The sequence below is a fragment of the Engraulis encrasicolus genome, chromosome 24, assembly GCF_034702125.1.
Source record: "Engraulis encrasicolus isolate BLACKSEA-1 chromosome 24, IST_EnEncr_1.0, whole genome shotgun sequence".
NCBI classification, from domain to species: Eukaryota; Metazoa; Chordata; class Actinopteri; order Clupeiformes; family Engraulidae; genus Engraulis; species Engraulis encrasicolus.
In genome coordinates this window covers 1,696,784-1,714,577 of record NC_085880.1, presented here as the reverse complement: position 1 = coordinate 1,714,577, position 17,794 = coordinate 1,696,784, and the positions used below count along the sequence as shown (strand labels likewise).

At 40.7% G+C, this 17,794-nt stretch overlaps 2 protein-coding genes and 1 long non-coding RNA gene across 3 annotated transcripts; all 3 read left to right on the top strand.

Moving 5' to 3' along the window:
* Nucleotides 1-1,417: 1,417 nt before the first annotated feature.
* mad2l1bp (MAD2L1 binding protein) lies at nt 1,418-4,539 on the top strand. Its single transcript, XM_063192015.1, has 3 exons — nt 1,418-1,783; nt 1,972-2,231; nt 2,603-4,539. The coding sequence occupies exons 1-3, from the start codon at nt 1,441-1,443 to the stop codon at nt 3,137-3,139; spliced, it is 1,140 nt and encodes a 379-aa protein (XP_063048085.1). The 5' UTR covers nt 1,418-1,440; the 3' UTR covers nt 3,140-4,539.
* A 7,473-nt stretch (nt 4,540-12,012) lies between these two features.
* On the top strand, nt 12,013-13,195 carry LOC134441011 (cystatin-like). Its single transcript, XM_063191200.1, has 3 exons — nt 12,013-12,302; nt 12,425-12,532; nt 12,858-13,195. The coding sequence occupies exons 1-3, from the start codon at nt 12,084-12,086 to the stop codon at nt 12,936-12,938; spliced, it is 408 nt and encodes a 135-aa protein (XP_063047270.1). The 5' UTR covers nt 12,013-12,083; the 3' UTR covers nt 12,939-13,195.
* Nucleotides 13,196-16,392: 3,197 nt separating this feature from the next.
* Nucleotides 16,393-17,731, top strand: LOC134441519 (uncharacterized). Its single transcript, XR_010033173.1, has 3 exons — nt 16,393-16,702; nt 16,845-16,934; nt 17,397-17,731. It is a non-coding gene; the product is annotated as an uncharacterized LOC134441519 (long non-coding RNA).
* Nucleotides 17,732-17,794: the final 63 nt, after the last annotated feature.

The following is a 17,794-nucleotide window of genomic DNA, read 5'->3' as shown; positions in this document are numbered from 1 at the left end:
CCGTGGTGGGTTACTTTGAGAAGGACAGGTGGACTTGAGTATAATCACAGACCGGTATATGGGTATATGCAAAATAGCCAGCATTTACATGCATGCATTCACCACCAACTCCCTGGTGCATGCATTTAATCGTTTATCAGACATGTGTTGCTCAACTGCAGCGTTCTGCCACACTGCTTTGATGATTGGGTGACTCCAATTTTCTGTCAGGTAATTGATGTCCGACCAAAGGTTTCCACTGCAAAATGCAAGTGCACCATAAAATTATGAGAGCTGTAAATAATGTTAATCAGGGGTGAAAGGACAGACAACCAGAGTGGGTGCATTCACTGATTGATTGTATGTATGGAATGGTGCTGTATTACATAGATGTTGTCAGTGGCTGTCAGAGCAGAGTGCAGTGTATCCCCATTATTCAGCAGAGCACTCTTCATGTGGCCCAGGGTGATACTTTAACCCAGATTTTCTAGAAAGGGCAATGGGAGGGGGGTACCATCTCTCAGTATAAACACTGGGTTGCATACAGCGATGAGCTTCCACAATATCATGTATTTATTATAAGCATGTTTGCTTTCCTTGAGTGTTTACTCAATCAAAAAGTTCTGATTATTGTGTGTTGTGCCTTGGTTTAGACTGAGCCACTACAGCATTTTTCTTCTAAAGTATTACATTAAGGACAAAATTAAAACAATTCAAAATTCCTAAACGTGTGAATGATCAAGTATTCATACATTTGAGCATGGGAGTGGGTCTAGTGTAAACTGAACTCCCCTTCTTTCCAGCTTGATATAGAGTGCATAGCCCATATTACAGACACGATGTGGATGTGATTGGAATCAGTACAAATATTGTACCTAAGGTAATGATGCAAATTTACAGGTCGAATTTTACTATACCTTTTTGAACATATTTTAGGCATAATAATTCCACTGTGCATTGATTTCATCAAAAAAAATTGAACACTGTGGGCTACTGTAATTTTTTGTAAAGAACCTAGGTGGCAGTGCAACATAAGACATAAGTCTTGATTATGGTGGCGTAAACTTTTGGTAAGGAGTCAGGATATGTCCTCTCATACTGAATCACAGGAGAATAGTAGCAGAATGCGGAATGGAATTCTTTCTAGTTGGCCACATTGTATCTTGTACATTGACACCAGAGAGGATACAGGAATAGAATCTTAATATCCCTGTTGACCAAAACAATGAAGTGATGTGGTCAACTTTACGCCTGTATGTGGTGTTTTATTCAACTGTATGATTTTGCTTGGTTTGGTTTTATTTTGTTGGCCATATATTTTTAAAATAATAAAATCATATACCAAAATCACTGCTCATGTTTGTCCTGGCTCCTTAACACCAATCAGATGCAACTTCCGCTTTTACAATTTACCCATGATTCACCACGAGAGGGAAATTCAAATACCGTAGTTTCGCAGAAATGGAAGGGGAGGCGGACAGTCAAAGTATAGCAAATAGTAATTGTTCGGAGCTGGATCATGACAAGAGTTCGTCGAGTAGTAAATGTTGTGTTGAAAGGGACTCTTTAATCTGTCCAAAAAGCGAAAGCACGTCGAAAGTGGATAGTGTAACAGCACCATGTAACTTCGACGAGAAGACGGACAGCGAACCAGCTTCAACGCTAGTGGCAATAAAAAGACTGTCTGGATGGATGTCACCAAATAATTTGGGGATTGTGAATGATCTGTCAAAGGACGAGAAGAATAAGGAAAACCTCAGTAGTAGTATAATAAAGGAAACGTCAAGGGCACGTTGTCCAACAGGTAAGATCGGACAGAAATATTCTGTTAGCTATCGTACTTAGCTTCCCCAAGTTTAACCAACCAGTAGTACACCATAATATTTCTGTAGTGAGTTTGAGTCTTGGAAGTATCTTTGCCTGTCTTTTAATGTTGCTTTGTAATATAATATGTTGCATTACCCAACCATACACACGTATTTTCGCCTTCAGATTCACCAAACGGCCTCTATAAAGGTAACGTCCAAACAAGTGAGGACATCATGTCCCCACAAAGAGACGACTCGGAGATTCTGCGGAGAGCCAAAGAGGACGGTGTAGTGGACGTGGTCTTCCCTGGATATGTCACAAAAGAAGCCTGTTGTCACTTTGTTGGAGAAATCCTGAAGTGTGTTCTCTACCAGCGACAACAGTTGCCAATGACGTATGATCAGCTGAAGTACCATCACAAGCGACAGCAGTCATCTAAACAGGTATAAGACACATTAGGTTCTTGGTCTTAATAACAAAGCAGGATGGTAATGTACTGCTCAGTCATTGAGACTACCATGAAAACAATCGTTATGTCTTTGGCTTTCATAACGTAAACGTTTCCTAATCGCAGAGCTGTTCAGTTTTCTTCCTAATCTATGCATATGAGTTTTAGCCTATAATATTGGCTGTGTCTTGGATCCCTTCAATAATAATATCCACTTTGTTAAGTAATTGGTAAGTCAGGAGCAAGCAGACATTTGTCTGGCCTGTATAATATAGGCTATGTAATTTAAAGGGGAAAATACAAATTCCCCATTAAAGGTGTGTGTGGTCAGGGCATTTTAAACAGTTTCCACTGCTCTCTGCACAGGACGATGAGATAGTGAGGCGGAGACCACCACCAGCCAAAGACGTCGGGGGCTTGGACTGGAAAAAATGCCAGCGCACACTCCAGGACATCGAGGAGGTGCTGGGCCACCTGGAGCTGCTCTTCTCCCTCACGCGGGTTCCTCGCGTTCTCCTGGTGCTCGGAGGCACCCTCCTTCTCCCCAAGGAGCTCTACGATATCAACATGGAGGAGGTGGCGCTCAGAACCGGCGACGGCTGCCTCCGGACTTCCGTGTGTTTGCGGAAGATCTTCCGCACTCTGTTCGTGGCCGACATCTTGACGGACACCCGGCCCGTGCAGCTCCTGCCCCTGACGCTGCTGGCACTAGGCCACAGAGACTGTGGCGTGAGCGGGCTTCGACCCAAGCTGGATTACAAGGTGCCCACACGAGTGAAGCGACAGGTCATCCGCTTGGCTTCCGAGCCACATCTAGTTGGCGCTTCTCAGTCACACTCAGCCGACTGGGAGGACTATGTGTGGTTTCAAGCGCCACTGAACATCAAGGGATTCTGCAAATGATGACTCTCTCAGCAGTGTTTTGCATCCTCAGACTGGTGCAGTGAATGTCAAGAGGAGTCTCCATAGTGCAAATCAGGGCCAGGGACATGATTAAGGGAACATCAGCCAGAGATTCTCAGGACCTTGCCTCTTCCTCAATGGCACTGCTATTTTAAAGTGCAGTATTTTGAACATTTAAGACCCTTTTCTGAGTTTCTCTGCAATGTTTAAGAGTCCCCCTCACTGTTTATTTCATGTTTGCTGCTGTCTCTGTGACTTGGGCAATTTTGGATTTTATCTCAACCAGCCTTTGAATGGCTGTCTATGGGCATTTCCAAATCTGTTCTTAAAATCACCCTAAGCATTTGTTTTCAATAATGTGCAACTCACCCATTGTTCAGGGGAATTCACTGGTATTCCATGACACTTATCGTAGGAAAACATGGCTTCTGTCTTTCATGTAGCACTTAGTAAATACTTTTTATTTTCTTTCATTCACAAAATTGCAAATAAAAAATGACAGAAGCCATATTTCACCTTAACTTGTGTTTCAATACCCCTAATCACTTAGTGAACCGCATACTTTGGAAAACAAATGTTTAGGGTGGTTTTTAAAAACGTATTTGGACATGCCCATAGACTGCCATTGTAAAGCCAAATTGAGACAAAATACAAATTAGCCAAATAACAGTGCCCACACCAAACATGAAAAAAGCGGTGAGGGGGACTGTAAAACATTGCAGAGAACTCAGAAAAGGGGCTTTGATGTTCAAAACGGTGCTCTTATCCTTTCATTTTAAATTATATTAAATGGTGATTATATAAGTGCAGGTTTTATCTCTTGCATTTTGCTTTGCATTTTTAATATGTTTTAGGGATTCGTTTAGGGAACCTCTGCAGGCTTATTTGAAGATAACAGTACAATCATTTATATGCTTGAATGATACTGGGCACAAAGCCATATCCCTGCTTTTAACTGTACGTGGAGTGGATGCATATTTATGAATTTTACTCAGGCAAAACTAAAGTTCTAGGTTTTTTTTACAAGCATTAATACCTCCAAATTCTTTCATAGGACTAAGACATTTCAAACATGCTATCCATTGACGAAGCAGGTCGTTTACATACGATAAATGTGGTTTCATAACCTATTTTTGTTGTTTTGTATGGTTGTCTTCCTCAAATGTTCTCCACATACAGAACCTACAGAGACATTAGTGGAGCGACACTTAATTGTCTGTGTTTTTTGTGTCGTTAAGACATCTCCCTTTTGATGTTCTTTAACCTGAACTTAATGTTTGTCTTGAATGATGCGGCTTGGCTAGATGTGACCCCAAGAATTGTCTGCATGTTGGTGTGTATGGTTGTTTTTTTATTGTGTTTATTTTTGCATCATTAAAGCCTCAGAGAGTGGGTTTACACTACTGTGTGTATTCTTTTTTCTTTAATAAGCTGTAAGAGTGTACTTGATGACTTTCCTCTCCATCTAAATGTACTTGTTTTCACACTGCATGCATGGTGTACATTTCCATTACTGAATACCCGAATCCCCCCTTCTCGCTCATTGTTCTAATTGAAGAGTTCAGATGCAAAACCCCCTAAATGCCTTTTCAGAAAATAATCTTAATTCATTTTTATTTAATACAAAGCTATCAAAATTGCATATTTTTATTTATTTATGTAATATAACTATTTGTATGTATTATCAAGTACATGAATGTAAACCAAACCAACAACTTGGTTCTCTAAAAATATAGAAGTGCAGGTCTTCAGAAATGGAGTTAGGGGGTTTTGCATTTGAACTCTTCAATTGTTCTAAGCTTCCCTCACTTCTTGTCCATGGGTTAATGACAATGTAATAGTAGCACATCAGGGTGGTGCAAACACAGATATGCTTATTGTATGGTTTAGTGAATTACAGGGATTAAAGTTTTCCGTCGCTACGACGGATTTCCGTCAACTGGATGTTCGTTTGGACGGATTTCCGTCCGTATAATTTATGTCAATTAATTCACAATTTTTACTTTCCAACTGAACACAAATCGAGAGCACTCCTGGTCATGAGAAGGTGACAAGAGGTGTTTGGTGTACGGATTTAGTTATACACTCCACCACTGGTGTGATAGGCCTACAACAGATTCACTCATCAGTAGTTTTGAGCCATCCCCGTTCTTCCAAAAAAAAAAAGAGAAGTACAGCACGAGCGGTGAACAATTCGGTGGCGGTGCAGCGCGAGAGACTAAAAAAAAAAATAGCCAACATTGTTGCTGATGGCAGAAAAGAAAATAAGTGTAATACTATGTCTTTAAAGTGCAATGACAATCGTTAAACGACTTGGACTGAGATTCCAATATGGGCTAATAATGCATATGCATGGAATGCATAGCTGGAAGAAGGTAGGACACGTTTCCATTATCGTTGCACCTGCCGGGGCAGATTGTTAGAAAAAAAGAATAGTGTACTTCGACTGCGCATGATGTCTTTTTCATGAAGGGTTTGCATTTTAAGCATTGTGGCTTTTACTAACATTATTCATAGCCCCAATGGGACGGCTATCATTGGCAGCTAGCTAGGATACCACGCGTTTCATCCTCAAAGTTTAGCGCGTTTGACTGGCTGCGTAAAAGGGCTATGATAGAACTAGCTCTAGTTGTCTTTCTGACAACGGATACTTACTGTCCTCATCTGTAATCATAGCAGATTAACTTTGTTGTTGCCGATATATATTCAAGAAATAAGTTAAACATGGGTTGCATTTTACAGGAGTCACTGTTGCTATCCCAGGCAGAGCCAATATTTTATGCCACGTCTTGTTCTGGGAAGCAGTGTCCTGATGGGTGGACTCATATGGTCGATAAATGCCGTTTCGATGTTTGTTTCACTTTCAAGGCTTGTTGTAGGCTATTGTTTGATGCTATTTTTGCTAACTGGAATAGTGTGCAGCAACAGTTGTGTGTGCGTGCTTGTTTTTGAGTGGCTCAACGTCTGTGTCCATCTTCTCGGACTATGCGTTTCGTTTGAGTTCAGTTATTTGCGCACTGCGCACTCAGGGCTGATGGGTGGGCGATTTGCCTTGATTCGAGTGGAAAGTTGCGCGACAAGCTTGGGAAAGTGTGTTACTTTTGTTTTGTTAAACGATAGACGTCTGACTGTGACTGTGTCGTGTCTGCGTGCGTCGTGTCAGCTTGTATGAGAGAACACGAGTGCGTGCAGGAATTGGGGACGTTTTTTTATATCAATGGTAAGCGTGTGCCTGGCACCGCACATCGAGAGGCAAAAAAGTAGCCATAGGTTTTCAAACGGTAGAACACAGAGGCAGACTACCGTCCGCACCCTGTTTATAAACGTCAACAAGTTGTTCGTAACAGGATGAATAGTGAAAAAGGGTGAAAAACATACAAATAACCAACAACTAGTTTTCTCCCTCTGATTGCTATGACCAGACAGTGCATTGTTTTTTAAATGTAAGAAATACAACTGCAAGCAATGCGCACCAGTGCTTTCACCAGAACAGTGTTTGCCCATTCTGATGTGAAAGACAAAATATACCATAGCCTGCTACTACTACAACAACAACAAAAAACATAATGGGATCACTGTGTCAACTCATTGCAATTCCAAGTCAATAATTCTGTGAGATCAGCTACCATTTTGAAGCAAAACTCATTGTGAATCCATTCTGCATAATGTTGTGAACAATTCATAAATAATGGGTAGAAATAAGAGGAAATAACCAAAACCTGCCCCAAATTGCAGTTCAGTGCAATCTGGTGGCCTAGGCCTGCCCCCTCTCCTCCCTCTTTCCCTTTTTTTTGTATTTAGGAATTGGCATCTGTAAGCATAGCATTGTAGGCCTACATCTGATTGAGCACATCTGATTTAGTACCTACAGGTACATTCATATTGAGTGTATACAGACCTACTTAGTGTATAATGAATATTCATTGTTAATGTGAAGTGTAAAGTTTCATGTTGGTTGAAGCTCTGATTTTGTGGCAGTTTTTGGTATTACTAGCACCCTCAAGACATAGGCCTATTCTGCTCTAGGCGACTGCCCTGTCTGCCTATGTCTAGCGCTGGCTCTGAGCCTCTGACACCATTCCTTGCGTAAAACCAGTGTATATTTCGTTACGAGGGCAGAGCCTGGCTACATTGGTTTTCGTAGGGTTACGGAGTGATACTCGATCGGGTACCTAACCGGTAAAAAAGTTCAGTCAGATGACTTTTTTTTGCTTTAATCCCTGGACTTATCCTAGAAGCATATTCTTTACAGCACATTAATTACCCATTACTAATTCATTTATGGGCATTAGCTCTGGTTTTACCATCTGAAAGTCTGAGCTCAAAAAAACGTCCTTGACAACCATAGGGCAGCGTATTTCAACCTTGGGGTCGGGACTGAAGTTGGGGTCAAATTAATGGGGTGAAAAAATAGTCCTGATAAGTATAACTATTTAATATAAATTAAAGGGACACTGTGCAGGAAATGGTCAAAAAAGCTCATTGAAACTTGGCTGCATATTGCCAAATTTGATCTTTACATGAAAGTTTACTAACTAATACACAAATATTTTCTAGTATGGTCCAAGTACAGACATTTTTTGCAGCTAAAAATGGCTATTTTTGGAAATTCAAAATGGCGGACCATGGAGAAGATCCCCTTTTCATGTATGAAAAGTGCAATTTTCAGTCATAATGAATACTTTGATTCATGAAAAAGGTCACATTAGTGAATGGGCAGCATGAATTCTGGAAATAAACAACTAAAAATCTCACACAGTGTCCCTTCAAGTAGTTAATACGCTGATAACACCACATTCAATCTTTTCATAAACTTCATCATAAATATATAAAGTTTCAATAATCTACAAATCAGCTCAAATAATTTAAGGCACGTGCGACGAGACAGGTTCACAGACATTTAAACTGCTCACAAGTTTGCAGTCACATCTTGTTCATATTGAGTAGAAACAATAGTGCAGCCACTGCATTGTGATGAATAGTTATATTCACTTTTAATATGTACAAAAGGCAGAGCAACAACTGGTGTTGAAGGGGATTTTTTCCCCTGCGAGATTGTTTCCTGTGTGGAGTCTCCAAAAAATCTCTATGTCAAAATGGGGTCCCATTCCCAGGCCAAAAAAGAAAGGTTGGAAATTACTGACTGCCGTAGGGTGTGGTTCACTAACGGCACACCAGGTCTGTTGGCAGCAGAAAGCTGGATTGTACATTTCAGTTAAACCAGTAACATTTTTATTGCAGCAATCAAATGGTATTTCGTAACAAGCATTTACTGTGGAACGTTCCATCAACGTTTATAGCAACCCTACTTTGAGAAGTGTGATGTGGAACTCAACTGAAAGGGCTGGAAATAGTGTAGCCTACCTAGGTCTATACACTGTATGCAGAATTATTAAGCAAACAAGTTTTTGACCATATGGTAGGGCTGGGCAATATGACGATATATATCGTTATCGTGATATAAAAGTGTATATCGTGACCTTTCTCCTATATCGTTTATATCGTGATAGTAATTTTATCAATTTTATACAATTGAATATCATTTAATTACATTTCATGTTGTCACAATACACACTATAAGTTCATGTAACTGTAAAAATAAGAATAAAAAGAAAGAAAGGTTGCTTTGCAACATGAAAAAATAAAGAGCAAATAAAGAGAATAACTGAAAACGTATGTAATTGTGCTATATCGTGATATATATCTTTATCGTGATACAAAGCAATCCATATCGTGATATAGTTTTTTTTCCATATCGCCCAGCCCTACCATATGGTCCATTTATTTCATGCATATTTTCCACAGACTTCTATTATAACTATATATACTATAGAAGTCAGTGATATTTTCCAATACATGTGGATATGAAAACCTATTGGATGTAAGCATTCCAGGTAATGCACATTTACGTATATGATGAGAGACAATGTGATCTAAGGGGACTAGCACCCTAAATCAGGTGTGCACAATATTAGGCAACTTTGTTATCCTCTAGGACATTGGCCACAAAAGATATCTAACAACCTCTGAAAAATATAAAGCAATCTTAAATCAACAAAATTAAAACAATCTTCCACAGGGGTGTAGGCCAAAAACTGCATACCAGAGATGGCACAAAATCACGAATTTGTAAGTCTCAAGTCCTTCCAAGCAAGTCTGAGTCAAGTCACAAGTTAAGACACATTTGACCAAGTCAAGTTCAAGTCCAAGCAGTACCAAATCCAAGTCCAAGTCCAACTCTTATTTTTATGAAGTCACCATGTATTCTACGCACAATTTTGACAACTACTTTTGGAGATAAATTCATTACCTCTTTTCATTGCTTTGCATGTCCCCCCTTTTCCAGAAGTAGGCTACCATTTTTACGGTATACTCCTTTTCATTTTGGTTTCACATTACTGACAACATTTAGTTAAGACATAAGATACCCTGGCCTTTCCCCACCTCACCCCTATCATGCTAACTGCCAAATGCAGGTTTAGGTTAGGGATGGATGTTGGGCCTACACTGATTTCCAAACTATTATGCAAATTGTATTGTATTTTTCTCTGACTTTCGTAAGAAGTTCATGTAAATATCAGCCACAATGTTCAAGCTATCAACCGCTACAGTACAATTCAAACCTCAAAAAGATAACTATCTTTTAAGGGTTTTTGTGTCTTAACTGTTTATCATCTAAAGGACAGGTGAGAGTATGACAGGAAGAGGGAAGGAGAGAGAGATGGGGCAGGGTTGGCAAAGGACCCAGGCTCGAACTTGGGTCTCCATGGGCATGCAAGCCCTTATGTGGGGGGTTTAGCATACTGTGCCACAATTAAAATGCTCTCTTCCAAATTATTCAACAGACTTTCAAAACATTGATACATTAGGCCCCCCGGCCTTGGCTCAAATGATTAGGGCACTGACTGTTACATCGGCGAATTTCCCAATCTTGCCCCGTCTCTCTCGCCCACTCCCTTCCTGTCATCTTACATTGCCCTACTAGCGAAAAAAAGGCATAAAACCCCTTAAAGTATATATTTAAAAAAATGACTGACATTTTAATTTGCAACACAGTGTTACCATGCAACAAGCAAACCATGGCGTACACGTGTTGAATAATTGAGAGAGTAGCTTTTAAAGACACAGCAATGCCCGGAGGTTGATGGTCATTAATATCTAATTTCCAAAAGGCCACAAACACCGTCTGTGTTTACCAAGCAGCAAACACTTGAAATGAGGGACTTCCCCACGTTTAACTTTGTTTAACTGTTCTGGCTTAAGATGTTGGAAAGGATGCACCATATTTCCAACATGGTCTGATCATACCCTCATACTAATGGCATATTTCTAATGACATATTTCTGAAACATTTATCAAAATAAGTTTTAGAGAATGCCCATTAAAACATGTGTAGGCGTCCATAAATGTAGTATATTTTTTCCTTTCATTTTGGACAGACAGACAAAAGGCTGTTTGAGGTGGACAAACAGAATTTATGGGGGAAAAATCCATTGAACATCAACGTGGGTTTCTAAGTTTGAGCTTCAAACAAGCTGATCTACTGATCTACCAACATGTTGTGACATTTGGCTATTCTACTTGATGATTTTTGTTTTTTGCCTCTCCTATGTTTGCCAGTGGCTGAAAGCATGAAATGTGCACATCTCCAAATAATTATCATGTGTACTGGAGAAAGGTGAATGGCAAAGAAGAAATCAGTGTCGGACCTACAGTACAATGTGCAGATTTGTTGTTCAATCATGGTTTGACTATTATATGGTTTAACTATACCCTTGTGAAAATTTACCATGATTTTAGGCTACTCTGAAAACTTAACCACGGTTTATAGTTATTCATTAAATTACACTTAGCTGACACTTTTTTATCCGACGCGCATATCGGTGACAGTCCTTGGAGCAATGTGGGGCCTTGCTCAAGGGCACTTCAGCCATGGATGGAGGTGTAGGAAGAGGTAAGGGTGTGATTCGAACCTGCAACTCTGTGATCTTCTGTCCACCTCCCTAACCATTACTCCTACCCACAAAAACGGTTAAACCATCGTCACAAACCATACTCAAGAAACCATGACAACCACGAATAACCATGATCCATGGTTAGTTTTCATAGTGAAACGATAGTAAAACCCAAAAAATCATGGATAAGCCATAGTAATACAATGGTTGGTTCAGAGTACTTAGAGAGTAACCATGACATACCATGGTAGAACCTTCCATGGTACTGCAATAAAACCATGGTCGACTTTTGTAAGGGTGTTTTTGCTAAATCATTAAAACAACCATCACTTCACAATATTTTACACACACAGCTGCACACTTACAATATCTCAGTTGGTTCAGAATAAATTGCAATTGTGTCACTAAGAGAAGAAAAGAAAGTTGCGAGTTGTTCTGAGCTCCATGTAAAATCCAACCTGTTCCATTAGTGTAGTTACGTACCGGTACTTTATAATGATCAGACTCTCACTCTCACCTGAGGAATACACTGTGTGTGTGTGTGTGTGTGTGTGTGTGTGTGTGTGTGTGTGTGTGTGTGTGTGTGTGTGTGTGTGTGTGTGTGTGTGTGTGTGTGTGTGTGTGTGTGTGTGTGTGTGTGTGCGTGCGTGCGTGCGTGTGCGTGTGTGTGAACTGGATGTACGTATGTGTGGAGCAAGGCGGAACTACCTTCACCTGTCGAGAGTCTGGTTATTTACACTAAGTGATATTTTATTCCATTAGCAAAAGGATGAGGAAGCGATTTAAAAAATCATCTATGCGACAGTGTTACATCAACGCCCTTGGCAGAGTCAAGTAGCAGGTGTTTGCCTATGTTAAACAATGCTGCCCTCGCCCTCGATCATCAACGCCTCCATACTGTATATAAACATGGTGAGAAGTGAAGTCCAGACACCTTTCGACTGCGATTCACTCTTGACTGCCCCTGAAGAGAAGCCGAAGCAGAAGTCATGATGTGGAGCTCAGCAGCCCTCATTGTTGTCCTGGCGCTGGCCACGGCCTGCTCCGCCGCACGCCCAGGAGGGCCCATTGTTGGAGCCCCAACAGGCGTGAACGTCAACACTCCAGAGGTGCGGGAGGCTTTGAAATTCGCAGTCGAAGAATTCAACACCATGGTCAACGGCGAGTACATCTTCAAGGTTGGAAGGGTGATCAAGGCTCAGACCCAGGTTTGTGAACGGTCGTTTTTTTTTCTCTCCCTCTTAGTGCCTTGTACTGAATAGAGAAGAATACGTAGGTGCACGTCTTGGTGGATCTTGACTAATCATAGTCACATTCTTCTCATTACCAGATTGTCGAAGGCATCATGTACCGTTTTGAAGTGGAAATGGCCGGGACTAACTGCAGAAAGGGAACAGAGGTGACACCCACCTGTGACAACGCAGAGCCCGCATCAAGGGTGAGCAGACCATTTGAACTTTTGGTTTACATTCTCAGTGTTTTGCAACAGTTATATGGCACACAGTATGAGAGTACTCAAGTGATACATGATATAAGAGAAAGCTGGAGGAGCGCTGCCAGTGGATCTAAAACACTACCGCAGGTGGTCTTCAAGGGGAGTGGGCAAGCAACTTCAACATCAAATAAAAAGAATTCCCCAGCTACTCTGATATGTAGTCCTTTTTTATTTTTTGCCATCTGCCATTTGATCTATTTTTGCCATCTGCCATATTTGTTTGACATGTGATTTGATATGTTTTGTGTTCTCCTCTGTTTTTTGACAGCCCTACACATGCAACTTTGAGGTCTGGAGTCGCCCCTGGCTGGGCCAGCCCATTGTCTACAAGGCATTCTGTAAGCAGTAACGCTCTACAGACATGCCATGAGGAAGACCTAAAGACCAACAGCTTGACCATTTCAAACTTGAAAAGGATCTGGGTGTGAAGACGTATTTGCTTTTGAATTAACCGTAGGGCTCCTAAATACACCGTGGACGCATCCTATGGGAGGCTTTACTGTGTGTAATAGCCATAATAACCGTTTGACATTTCAAATGTTTCAATAGCATTTTGACTGTAAGCTCTTGGACCTTTTGCTTCAAATAAATTCTTAGCATTATGAACCATCTTGTCTGAGTCTTTTGAGCCAATGTTCTCAAACTTTCTTTAAACCAACATGGACAGGGGAAGGTGTGTATTTTTTATTGCATTGCATTATACTTGGCTGATGGTTTTATCCAAAGCAGCTGATACAGACCAATGTGGGGGTTAGTTTCCTTGCTCAGGGATGATTCAGCCATGAATTGGAAGCTGCGACTCTGATCCAACTTCCTCCCCAGTAGTTCATGGCTATGGTATAATATCTTATGGTAGGCCTATTTGGTGGTGTAGCCTCTTACTGCAGCAGGGGTCGCCGGCGACCCTATTCACTTGCTGAAAATGCTTAACTACATCCTAACAACATTGTTATGACATTACAGAGAGCCATAGTGCTGCGCTAAGTTAATGTTATAATTACACCCTCTTTTCACGATTCATTGTTTTACCTTAGATTAATGTCTTATTATTCGTGTTCATTCCAACTGGTGACCACCTGTTCTTCATCAGGTTGTGAAATAACCGAAATAACAAGCCCCATGGGGTGGTAACAACACATCTTGTCATCTGTTAGGACACTTTATGGCAGTAAAGGACACGTTTTTAAGCTTAGAGGTTCTAAATGTCACACTTCTGTACTTCACACCTAAGGGGATACAGCAGGAACATTGTATGCTGGGGGTGTGTGGGATCTATGGGGATGGAGGTGATCTGTTCACACTTTCATAAAGGGCTGGACTGGTAATCTAGCAAACAGGGCCTTTCCCCGGCGGTCCGACAGTTCTTAGGGGCCGACTGTTCTTGTTGTTGTGTTCTAGGGGATTGGCCCACAATTTAGAGGGGAAGGCCCATGTTGCTCCATCGTCAGTATAGGTAGTGGATTCAGCCAGTCAAGATATACAATGAAAGTGGCCTGTGTCTGTTTTAGGGGCGGGCCTATGCAAAAAATACCCGGGCCATTTTTCGGTCCCAGTCCAGCCCAGCAGGTTATGGAGGCCTTCACTACCTTTAGTGTCTTTAGGAAATGATAGTGAAACACCTTTGAAAGGCAACAACTGTGGCACAAGCACCTTGTCTGACAAGCAAATACTTACACGTAAATGAGAACCTTTGAATGACAAGCAAACATTTAAATAGAACTGAATTCAATTCTGTACAAGTTTTTGCGTGGCCAGCATAATGCTTGTGTCTTTTCACCAAAATACAGAAATGAATATAGATACAGTATGAAAAATGAAAAAAGCACTCTGTGGTGAATACTCAGGAAGTCACCACCACATACAGGAGAGGTCGCGGTGTCTGCCTTATCATTTTGTTTATCACAAATGTAGTCAGAATTAATATGACATGCGCTTCCAGTCATTATGCATGTGAATGAGAGGGAGTATGGGAGGCAGGGAAGCCGACAGGGGCGGCAAAGGGGTCGGCTGTCCCGGGCCCAGGCAGAGGAGGGGTTCAAACTTGGGTCTGTTGCATCTCCAAATAAAAGAATGTCCACTCAAGCATTCCCGTTTCGTTGTCTTTACTTTTGTTCCCGCATCAGGAGCAAACATTACAAGCATCAGATCAGCACGCGACATCAGTGCAAGTGTGAGCTAGTAAAACTAACTTGTCGTATTGCATGTATTGGGTGAGGGGGCCCTTTCAAATGACTTTGTCCCGGGGCCCAGCCAAGTCTGTCAGCGGCGGCCCTGATGGAAGGTACCGTACATTTTTGACAGGCAAACACCTGTACGGTGTTAAAAACGTAGCCTGTGTATATAGAAAAAAAATCTGGTGTGTTCATGACGTGGTCCATCATCACCTTTCACACATTCATTGGTTAATCTCGTGGGCAAGATTGAAATGAAGGCGTTGAGCTTAACATAGCATTTATCAAGCGATACTTATGCAAGAAGACAGCTGCACAGGAGGGAAGTAATGAATGGTATGTTGTTTGCAGAAGACCTCAGGCACTCCTGTGATTATGAGGACAAATGTCAAGGGAGTCTGGGAGTTGTCAAACAAATTAAAAATATCCACCGATATCCACTGATATGCTGTTTGACATGCAATTATTAAACTGAGTGACCTCAACTTAGTTTTGACCCTTTGCCAGTGAGACCAAATTCAAGAACAGTAATGACATTACATTGCATTACCGCTTATGCTCTTATCCAGAGCGAATTAGTGTTATTTAGTCTGTTCCCCTGGAGCAATTTGGGATTCGATGCCCTCAATGCTTCACCTGGCTATTGCCAGACTATGTAACAAGTGACATATATAATCTGGGAACTATATTCATTTTGTAGTTTTGGGTAGGGTGCGCACATCCAAAAACACTTGTTGCAGATGCCAGACAAAAAAGTCAGATAGTTGAAAAAGGTAGGTCTGCACACTGCCGATAAGCTCCAAAAAGTACACTTTTTTATATTTAAAAAGCAACGTTTCCATCACCCTGGATCTTCATCAGGCATGATGAGATAATGTAACTGTTCTTTCATTGAAGGGACACTGTGCAGGAAATGGTCAAAAAAGGTACTGCAACTATGCTGCTCATTGAAAATGTGTTGCCTATTGCCAAATTTGATCTTTTCATGAACGTTTACTAAGTAATAAATGAACATTTTCTTGCATGGCCCAAGTATAGTCATTTTTGCAGGTAAAAATGGCTATTTCTGGAAATTCAAAATGGCGGACCATGGAGAAGATCGCCCTTTTCATGTATGAAAAATGTATTTTTTCCAGTCATAATGAATACTTAGAATTTGATGGTGGTGATAAGTATTCATGAAAAAGGTAACATTATTGAATGGGTAGCATGAATTCTTGAAATAAACAACTAAAAATCTCACACAGTGTCCCTTTAAGAAAATATGGTTCTGATTTGGATTTCACTGAATGGGAAATGAATATTATGTTCAATGTCTGCTCCTTTACATAGGCCTATTGAGCTATGCCCTACAGCTTAAGGGGACTCTAGGCACCAATCCGACGTTTGGGTCTTGTCGTGCGTTGGATACAGTTGTGTCCACATTCTGATCCACCTTTAAACCCTCACCTTTGGCTTACAACTTGCACTACCAAAAAATGCAGTGAATAAGTGTTTCATGACCAGAAGTCTGACATAGCAATAAAGTTAACCTATGAATAATTTGACATCAACTCCCTTTACATACCTCGTCTGACTAACAGGAAGATGGAAGGGTGAGGCTTTTCATCAGCATCACACAGTATATAAGCACAAGAAGAAGTGAATAGCTTCACACAACACCCTGTAACCTACTCAAACACTCTTTGCTCCTCTGAAGACAAAGGCCATGATGTGGAAAGCAGCTGTTCTACTGGCTACCTTGGCCCTGGTCAGTGTGAACGCATTGCCATCGGTCCTTCCACCGAATATCGGACCTGTGATTCCAGGGGCACCTAGAGATGTAGACATCCACACTCCTGAGGTGCAAGAAGCTTTGAACTTCTCCATCAGTGAATACAACAAACGGACCAATTGTGCGTGCAATTACAAAGTGGAGCGAGTGAACAAGGCCCAGGTCCAGGTTTGTGTAAAAGTCTATGTATCTGATCATTTCTGTTCATACGGAGTTGTGTGTACAGTGTATATTTCCTGAGAGCAAGCCTATGCTTGCCTAGATGCTTTCATGAGGTGTTCAAATCCAACATGTATCTTCCACTGACCAGGTTGTCGCAGGTCTGCTTTACCTTTTTGACGTACAAATTGTTCCTGCCGGCAAGAAGACTGGCACCAGTGACAAGTGTGAGGAGACAAAGGTATGCTGCCCATTTTGACTATGTTGTCTTAACATTTATTGGTTACACTTTATATTTATGTCTGCTTATAAAGCATTAATAACACTTAGTAAATAATGAACTAAGGATGAAGAAAGCATTCACAAATGTTTGTAAATGACTTGTAAATGTTTGTAAATGTCATGTTAATATTTCATATTTATCAAACATTTACAAATTGTTTGTAAATGACTAATAATGCTCTGTTAAAATATTTATGAAATTGTGAACATATTATTTGTAGATATTCTATAAAGTATGAACAAAATGTAGCTAATAATAACAACATTTGTTAATGTTTTCATCATTAGTTAATTGATCACTAAGTCCTTATAAGCAGACATGAATATAATATTATGCACCTCAAGTCTTCTCTGGTGTATAGTATTTCACTACTCGGCCTGCGCTTTGTGCTATAATATTGTCATCCATTTTGTCTTTCAGCGTCTTTCATGCTCTTTCCACGTCATGAGTCGCAAGTGGCTGAATCAACTTCAACTAACCAAATATCTCTGCAGGCAGTAATTAAATTGGTGGGATGTTTCAGACCACATCGGATGAATTTTTTGGATGGCCATGCATCCCGTCATTACGTTGTCAATGATTTTTCCAAGATAGCTATTGTGCCATAATGGGTCAGTTGGTTACTATCCTGCACATAAAGTTGTTTGAAACCAATTGTGCCTACTTTTCCACTATTAACACCCTTCCCCATTTGTCTTTTCATGATAATTGGCTTCAACATTTTACTGTTAACATGTGCTTGGAAAAATGTCTCTTCAGACAAATGAACTGATGTCTAAATTAAAATAATAATATATTTTGAAATTTACCACAACAAA

Coding starts and splice junctions, on each gene's coding strand:
- mad2l1bp (XM_063192015.1), top strand. CDS start 1,441: ATGGAAGGGGAGGCGGACAGTCAAAGTATAGCAAATAGTAATTGTTCG. Junction 1,784..1,971: donor AAGGGCACGTTGTCCAACAG/GTAAGATCGGAC, acceptor TTTCGCCTTCAG/ATTCACCAAACGGCCTCTAT. Junction 2,232..2,602: donor GACAGCAGTCATCTAAACAG/GTATAAGACACA, acceptor CTCTCTGCACAG/GACGATGAGATAGTGAGGCG.
- LOC134441011 (XM_063191200.1), top strand. CDS start 12,084: ATGATGTGGAGCTCAGCAGCCCTCATTGTTGTCCTGGCGCTGGCCACG. Junction 12,303..12,424: donor TGATCAAGGCTCAGACCCAG/GTTTGTGAACGG, acceptor TCTCATTACCAG/ATTGTCGAAGGCATCATGTA. Junction 12,533..12,857: donor ACGCAGAGCCCGCATCAAGG/GTGAGCAGACCA, acceptor GTTTTTTGACAG/CCCTACACATGCAACTTTGA.